Below are 8,741 nucleotides of genomic sequence, written 5' to 3'. Positions count from 1 at the left end.
ACTAAGCATTTACACTTTACACAAATTTATTTGGCTTTTAACAGTCTGGCAAAAATATTTAAAAACCTGTAAGCATCTGCGTATCAGCTGAGCTTGTGATATACATCTGAATGTGAAGGTCCAATCATTTTTGGCACATTAAACAAATATTGAGAGCTAAATTAAATTATTATGCTGTAATGACAGTTTTGAGAAAATCATTTACTGAATACAAAATGAGAGTTGAAATGACCTGAAATCAGTGAGTAGATAAACACCACCTGACCAGATTTGTTGCATGATCTCTTGCACATTAACTCCAATTGCATCAAAATTTTACACTATTAAGAATTAATACAAAACATCCCATTGAAATGGTCAAAACACAATACTTTGGACACAACAAGTAGGAGCATCCTTCTTAAGCCAGTACATAACAACAATTGATGTAACAATTACAAAAATAACCAAAATACAGTATGAAAATAGTATTGCACAGTTGTAACTTTGGAAAAGAGCCAGTTAGTTAGGTTATTGGTCTGATTAATGATCTTTCTATAAAGAAACATATTAAGAAGTCGGGGCTGAAATGAAGAATTTGCAGAGTAAATTTCATGCTATAACTGCTACGTCTTGAATTCCTATTGGGGGATCTAAGGCTATCACAATAAACTCTTCTATTTAGCTTTCTACTAATTTACAATGCCAGAGATGTGCTTTGTACCTGTATCTAGTAAACTGAAGAACAATTGGTTCTGTTCATAAGGGTATTAAGATCCATGTGATGGCACTTGCTGATAGCACTTGTGTCTTGTATCCTTCCTACCATTGGCTACATAATTTAGCAGAAGGCTACTTGAGTGGCGAACAAGGCACAGGAACCAGCAGCATATTTTGTTGGGTCTCCAGGAATCGGACACTTTCCCGCACTGCAATTAAATAATATGTAATTAAGACATAAGTCATAAAAGGAGTAGTATTTTTCATGGCACATGAGTCTCCTCCTCTTACCAGCTGCTACCACTCTGGCATCTTCATGGGCCTTGTGCCTTCCCGATGCCCGGTCGTCTGCATTCTCATTCCACCAGACCACATGGACTGAGAAAAGAGGAACAGAGTTATTGTTTGAATGCCATTACTGTTACGTTATAATACAGCAGGTCTAACTGCCTGCCTTCGAGTGTTAGCTGCCTTGCATCTAACAAAAACAGTTAAAGCAATTTTAAAAAAAAAGGAAAAAAAAAACAGACAAGCAGTTTGTGAGCCAGTCCTTTGATCCTTTGTTGGGATTTTGAAGTCTGACTGTTTAACCTTATCTGAGAATATTTTTCTCAAACAGTACCATCCTGCTTAAGCCTATAAACCGAAAACACAAAACTGAGTTCAAGGACTGTTTACAGAACTTGGGGGACCCACAGGGACATTTGATCAACCAGCCAGTCCTGAGGCAGGATGAGCATTTGCCCCTCTGTGCCAAAGTCTGCGAAAGAAATTTATCAGTAATTGTACCTGTATTAAGTAACCCATATTCTGTGTGGAAAACACCGATCAGCTTAGTGTAGCCTGTGTTGATGTGAGTGCTGATTGCAGCTCGAAATGCTTCACCCCACAGAGCTGGCCCACCAGGTTTCATCTGAAAAGTAACCCATTCATACACTCCTGGAGAAAGATGAAAAGAAAACTTCAAGTAAAAAGTACAAATTAGCAGCCAACTCTCTGTCTTTCACAGTTATGGAATTTATTGTTAAATTAGTACAGCAATTCCCTGTCATTTGGGGACAAACCAAGAAACTGCTGCTTGATCCCAGAGTCCACTGCATCCCACAGGTCCTATAGTCACAAGAAAACAGGTAAGCTGCTGTTTTAATTCAAGCTATTTCATTGTTAAGTAAAGGTACAGCTGTTGAGAGGAATAAAAAGCCTCACATGAAGCCCAACTTAAAGGCAAACAGTTGCTGAAAATTTGAGGAGAATTAGACTTCTTTGCAGAAACCACAAACATGTAAAACATCTTTGTCGGTTTTGGATGGCTGATCTAAGATAACCTGAGCTGGCTGAACTTAGACTTGTGATGGCTTCTGAAACTGAAGTTATTTATGACATTATAAAGCTCCTTTTATCAGTCACATCTGAAAAAACAAGCAACACACCAAGACTACCTTATCATAGTTAAGAAAAAAATAATTGCATGATTTGCTAAATGATTTTCCTGGTTGCAGTATAATATGTTATCCGTCTTATTTCCATGCAGATAGTTACTACAGACCTTAACCACTGACACTAGCAATCAAGGCAACTGACACAGGGCAATATTTCTTCTGTTTCCATTCTTCCATGCGGGACTAGAGGAAAAAAAATTGGATGAAATGTTTCAACAGTCAGCCATCCAATTTTAGCAGAAAATTGGATGCTAATGATTTCAGTTGTAACACAGGATAAAAATCAGCATTTCAGGGAAACAAAGATTCTTGTATGTATGCATAACCCGAGTGCTCAGACAGGACAATTCTGAAACAATTCCACTTAACAGCAACAACAGAGTCTGCCCATTTTCATAAACGGCTGAACAGTCAAAGTGCTATGTATCTGCCACTGAGAAATTAAAATACGTTAACAGCAGGAAAAAAAAAATCTATGATTTACAAAGTATGTTTCCCTTGCACATATCTTTAAGTAGTTTACCGCTTTTTGTTTTTTTTTTTTTTTCCTTAAAGCTACCATATGGAAGAAAGAGTAACAAAAAACTAACTAAATAAAATATGGATAGAAGTTAGGAATAACTGGTCAAAACACTACTACAAAACAGTCACTTTTAACTATTCAGTTAAGCAATTCATGATTTTTTTCACAATCTGAACAAGCAGGCCAACAACGTGTGTTACTGACACAAACTTTGTACCTCATCTCCATAGTATCACCTTTTTCCCATAGATGTATGTGCTCTTGTTATATAAAGGCTTATAAAAATATGTAATATTCAGTTTAAACATTAAGCCATTTTGTGTTAGTCGGTCAGCATCAATAACTCAAATCAATAAAACTGAAGATAAGCTCACCGCCTTCCTTTGGAGGCTTCCCAAGTTGACACCAGGGTACCAGATAAGCAACTTCATTATGTTGTTTCTCTATACAGGCAAGAGCTGGAGAAAGGAACTTTCCCTGCCAGTCTTTGTCATTGGCCAGTGCAGTTCGGACTGCTGTTCTGTGGGCAAAATTATCTGGAAGAAAGCAAAAAATATATATATGCCTACATACCGTATTGAGTTCTGAAAACTGTGATCTATTCCACAACAGACTCAAGCCAAATGTTCATTACAAAGAGGCAAGTTGCACACAAACAAGTCTGAAGCTTGGGTTTTCAAATAGACTATTAGTTTGAAATAAATATTTTAAATGCCTTTAAACTCTGAAAAAATCTTAGCTCTCAAATTTAAGTGGTTTCAAGCTAAATTTACAGGAAAGGTTTATAAAAGCATTAAAATATAGTAAGCTATGTTAAGAAGAACTTCTATGTGATTTCTGCAGTTACACCTGGATATATGGCAAGAGTTACGAAGGATAAGGTAGTCTAAAGGCAGGGCAGTAGGCAAGAAGTGAACTGGAAATTAAAATGAAGAAAATATAGTAGTCTACCCAGATTTGTTTTTAAATGCAAACTTTCGCCTTATGCAAAATTACATTAAACTGACAAATGTAGAAATAAGTCTTTTCTCTGTAAAAAGATATTACATTCCAATATGCTATGCCTTTACATACTTTAGTTTAAAAACAAGAAATGTGTAGGATTCCTTCAATAAAGAGCCATCGAATTTGAACTGCTTAGGCAGTAATAAAATCTTGTGCAATATATTTATGTGCATAGTTTTCAATAACAGGAATAGGAAAAAAAATACAAGATTTGAGAATGGGAAGATGCTTGGGAAGATGCTTAAGAAGTATAAGTATCTTGGGACTGAAAACCAAACCAAACTAAAAAAAAAACAGTTATTTTAAACTATTAAAGAGATGTGTGCAGGACTATGATGAAATAAGGATGTTAAACCTCAAATGCAGAAACATTACCAGGAAATGAACAAACAAAATTTGTAGGATTCTTTTATTTTCTTTTATAATTCATTTTAGAGTTTATAATCATCTAAAAACTAACAAAAATGGTTTTAAGAATTAGCCAAACAAACAAACAAAAAAAAACTGCAGAACAAAAATAAATGTAGGAAAAGCAGAAGGATGTGTTCTTCACAGACGCATTGATACTCATAACATTCAGCAGGAAGCAGATGGCTGCTTCCTTCACTCCTTCAGGGAAAAAGAGGCGAGTAAGAGTAAAAATACTGAATTTCAAATAGATTGAGTGAATCACGAACAAAACTCTTCCTGTCTTTGTACACAAACATATCATTACAATGGGTACAAAAATAAGTGATCTGGGCAGGGCTCCCACCTCTCCCGGCACAACTCCTCAAGTTTTGTCAGGAGAGGTTCAGGTTGGATATTAGGAAAAAATTCTACAAGGGAAGAGCAGCGAAGCCCTGGAACCGGCTGCCCAGGGAAGCGGTGGAGCCCCTGCCCCAGCAGTGCTCAGGAAGCATGTAGGGGAGGCACCTAGGGGCATGGTTTAGCTGGCAGCGTAGGGATGAGCTTATGGTTGGACTCTGATGCTCAAGACGGTCTTTTCCAACCATAATGGTTCTATGATTCCTTAACCCAGGGTTGAGTACTCCAGTGCCCCCAAAAGAGCACAGCCAGCAAATGCAGTTTTTACAACACAGGAGCTGTTCTTGGTTAGGACTGCCTTCTAGGAGCGGGCAATGCCTGCAACAACATGTAAAGTCGATTATATCTGAAGGAGCATTCTCCTGCCACCTGCAAGAGTGCAGGGGACCATAGCAGTGCGCAGGGACGCAGAGCCTACCATACTTCCAGATATGGACGACCTTGTTCATTGCACCCAGCTCCGCAGACCAGAAGCCCACCAGCTCCGAATGGGCCACGCGAATGTGAAAGTACCGATTGACCAGCTCCAAAAACTCTTTCATTCTCGATGGCTTGATGTCATAGGTGCGGATTTCATAGAAAATGCCGTTGTCTTGTCTGGGCCCCGTAGCAAAGGATGCACATACCTAAGATAAAACGTTAAGAAAAAACAACTAAAATGAATATTCACTCCAGGAAAACATCCTCTCATCCTACTGAGAGATTCCAGTACTTTTATTAAGGGAGATTTAGCTGTATTTTTTATGGGGGGCGGGGAGCAGTGATCAAGGAACGTACCCTCTCAGGCCCCGCCCCCTCCCCGGCCCCTCCTCCCGCCCCGCCGGGCCACCTCCCCCCTCGGCCCCTCTCCGCCACCGCCCCCTCGGCTGCTACCTGCGGTCGGTGCCGGGGCCCGCCGGGGGCCAGGCGGGCGAAGGAGGCGGCCAGGGGCCGGCGGAGCGCCCGCAAGGGCAGCATGGCTGGCGGGGCGAGGCGGAGGCAAACCCGACGGCGGCTGCGCGGGAGGGAGGCGGGGAGGGAGGGCGGCACGGCCCGCCGCGACGCCGAAAATAGGCGGTGAATCGGGGCGGCCGTTGGGCGGCCGTTGGGGAGCGGCCGTGGGGCGGGAGGCCGCGCCCCCTTCTGCGGGGCGGCCGTTGGGGAGGCCACGCCCCCTTCTGCGGGGCGGCCGTTGGGGAGTGGCCGTTGGGCGGGAGGCCACGCCCCCCTCTCCGGGGCGGCCGTTGGGGAGTGGCCGTTGGGCGGGCGGCCACGCCCCGGCCGTGTGGTGGCGGCCGTTGGGGGAAGAGTTACTTCTTGCAGATACGGATTTCAAAGAGCATTTATTGGTATTTAGTGGTATAATGTATTTACGGGTGCCGCAAAATTATCCTAGGTGTTCAGAAGTATCGAGGAGTTTCATCTTCCACAGATTTCTGTGGGGTTAGGCACGTACTGCATTCCACACCCTACAGCATTTGCTGGATCTAGCTCCCGATCCTGAGGTTAAAAATGTTTTTCACCCTCTGTCCTCATTTGGAATAAAGCACCACGATTTTTGTTTGATGTCTTCCGTTACGTAAGCCCAAGTTTTGTGCAAGGGGCATATACGGTTCTAAGCACTCTCAACCCACTACAGGACTACTCCTGGTTTCATAGCTCTTTTTTTTTCTTTGTTTTTTTTCTTCTGGTTTGTTAATTAGGGATGACATTTTGTGATGACACTGTATACCTTTGCAAAACTAAGTATTGGCCCACGCAAGGTAAAGCTAAATTTCCCATTGGTGCCAGTGCATCCAGCATTTTCCCCATGGAAGATAAAAGTGGCTCATAGTGAAGGGTGGTTTACAGCAAACCACATAAATTAAGATAACAGTGATTCCTCTTAAGGAAGGCAGCACATTCCTTCCTCCACTCTCGCTAACTGAGTTTAATGGCCTATGCTTGGAGTTAACGTGATGAGAGAAATGATGGATTTTTATCTAGTTGCTGCTGCTGTTTCTGGAGTACTCATACTTTTTCCCATGGTTCTGGACAATTTTGAGTTTTGTTAAAACCAGCCTCAGCAACAAAGATTGTATAAAATAAAAGAAGATTGAAGAAGTTCCTCCAACAAACACAAAGCTGCTGTAGAGAGAATTAAGTCTATACAACTATTTGCATTAATTGTATGAGCAATTACAAATGGTATACAAAAAGAACTCAATACCTTGTAAAGCAGTTTCACACAATTACACAAATTATTCCTATAGTTTCTATACCAGAAACACATATGAAGGTACAGCTGTTAACAATTCAACATTCAGGTTTTTATTTGGACAGTCTCCAGAATATTTAAGGTTTTCCTTTGTTTATCTTGTTATATGGATGAAGTAATACTATTCATGGCTATGAACAATACAGCTCTCCTGTGGTGGGAAATTCCTTTACCTTTTAAAAAGTTTCTGTTTTTACCGTTCACACTTTTCCTGCAGATCTGTTCACCTTTCATACAGCAGGATAGAAATAAATTTCACAACTCACGGATGTGATTTGGCATCTGGGAATGGCATCGTTGGTCTTTTAAAAGAAACAGTAATGGATAATTCCAATTACATAACACTCTTCAATGGAAAGTTTTAGTTTTGGGATGGACACTGTGAATCAAGTGAGACTTCATTTTCCTGTCGCAGTGACCACTAGTGCTACCCAAGGGGAAGTGATTTGAAATGTTTGTTGCTGATGGAAGTCAAAGCGCCCTGACAGCAAAATATAAGAAGGCATTTGTGTGCTACAACACATTTCCATGTCATATCACCTCCGTGGCATCTTCCTCCCTAAAAGAAAGAGCTGGGAGGTGCTTTTGATCTGCTCTGTACCTACGTTACTTGTAGATGTGCAAAAGCACACAGCAGGAAGGCAACTGGACTTAGTTAGCCCAAAGGACTTAGGGCTTCCTGGAGCAGCTTGAATTTCACTTATGATGTTTGTTTAAACACAGTTAAAAACAAACAAATAAATAAAAGGATAAACTCTTTCAAAACTGAAAAAGTGCAATACTTTGCTGGGTGGTTTGCTCCTAGCTGTTAATCACAGCTTTGATTTTGCTCATGTGTAAAGTAAAGTAAGGAGCTTTCCTTGTGTTTCTGTGTGTTAAGCTCTTTCCTCGGGCGAGTTTTGAAAGCATAGGGCAGCACGAGGCACCATGCACACAAGACAGCGTTGCTGAATGTAGTACATCTTGGTGTGTTCCTATTTCCATTCTCTGTGGATTTCCATATGAAAATCTGAATAACTACACACCGAGCTCTATTTCTTCCATGTTTTTTCTCAGTGACTTTGTGTTCCTCACCTCCTCAAACAATTTGCATTTTAAATAAACATTTGCTATGTTGCACTGATGGGAGGGCTTATGAGAACCAGTGTCATCTCTGTGCCTGCCACAGGCAAGAGTCACATGCATGTTCTCTATACCCAGGGCCTTTGTACGCACTTGACCACAGTCAGATCCTGGTTTCTGATCTTCAGAAACCTGGATCTGATTCACTACTTCAGGTGGTGAATCTGAGAGCACCGAGAAAGCTCATTTCATGTTTCCCCTTGCTGGAGAAGACAGAGTGACAGCAACATAATGCTTTATCTCTCTGAGAAACAGGTCTGGTCTGCCCACACTCGACTGATCCACTTCACGTTGTGAATATGCGTTGAGATTCTACAAAACTCACTGACCACACCTGGGTGGATTTTGTCAGGTGGCTTGGCCCAGCTGGGAAACTGCAGATTTTCAGAGCCTCGGGGCAGGAGGATAAAGATGAGAGCCAGGGCTTGTAGCTTTCTGGGGAGGAGTTAGAGGGCTATTTCGTAATGTTTAGCCAAAGAACATTTAGGCCTTATCTTTGATGTCATGATGTTTTGTGTCATTGATTGTAGGAATACCAGGAAGAAATGAACTTTACTGAGTCAAGCATGCTCTCTTACTCATTTTGCATGGAGCTGTTCCAGGGACTGAGTAACAGGCCACTACATTTATTTGAATTAAACATTCAGATGAACATTCAGATTTTTTTTTCTTCTTTTTTGGAAGCTTAAAGTTTTCCTTTTTTTGCCTTCGGTAGCGTGCAAGGATATAATGATTGCAGGGGGGTAGATTAAAGATAACACACATTGAAATCCTCCAAATACACTTTGCTGTAGTATTCTATTACTGGCTTTCCCTGTTTGTATTCAAGAAGATAAATTTTTATGAAGAAGATAAAAATTTCTGCAGATAAATTTTATCTAGAATTTAGCCAAATGCAATATTTCCTAGG

General features: G+C 41.1%; 1 protein-coding gene across 1 annotated transcript; it reads right to left on the bottom strand.

Moving 5' to 3' along the window:
* Positions 1–594: 594 nt before the first annotated feature.
* On the bottom strand, positions 595–5,453 carry LOC104572779 (protein NipSnap homolog 3A). Its single transcript, XM_088530404.1, has 6 exons — positions 5,347–5,453; positions 4,892–5,099; positions 3,036–3,197; positions 1,489–1,638; positions 991–1,077; positions 595–908 (listed from the first exon to the last, which is right to left on the bottom strand). The coding sequence occupies exons 1-6, from the start codon at positions 5,428–5,430 to the stop codon at positions 832–834; spliced, it is 768 nt and encodes a 255-aa protein (XP_088386530.1). The 5' UTR covers positions 5,431–5,453; the 3' UTR covers positions 595–831.
* Positions 5,454–8,741: the final 3,288 nt, after the last annotated feature.

Source organism: Tinamus guttatus, unplaced genomic scaffold (assembly GCF_059628265.1).
Source record: "Tinamus guttatus ecotype Peru unplaced genomic scaffold, ASM5962826v1 Tinamus_guttatus_pri_ptg000372l, whole genome shotgun sequence".
In the NCBI taxonomy this organism is placed as follows: Eukaryota; Metazoa; Chordata; class Aves; order Tinamiformes; family Tinamidae; genus Tinamus; species Tinamus guttatus.
Note: the sequence above shows the minus strand (reverse complement) of the source record. Positions and strands in the feature narration are given on the sequence as shown.

Bases quoted from the DNA above. Each gene is read 5' to 3' on its own strand.
- LOC104572779 (XM_088530404.1), bottom strand. From the start codon at position 5,430: ATGCTGCCCTTGCGGGCGCTCCGCCGGCCCCTGGCCGCCTCCTTCGCC. The intron at 5,100-5,346 runs GTAGCAGCCGAG...GTTTTATCTTAG, and splicing joins GGCCCCGGCACCGACCGCAG to GTATGTGCATCCTTTGCTAC. The intron at 909-990 runs GTAAGAGGAGGA...ATTTAATTGCAG, and splicing joins TGCCAGAGTGGTAGCAGCTG to TGCGGGAAAGTGTCCGATTC.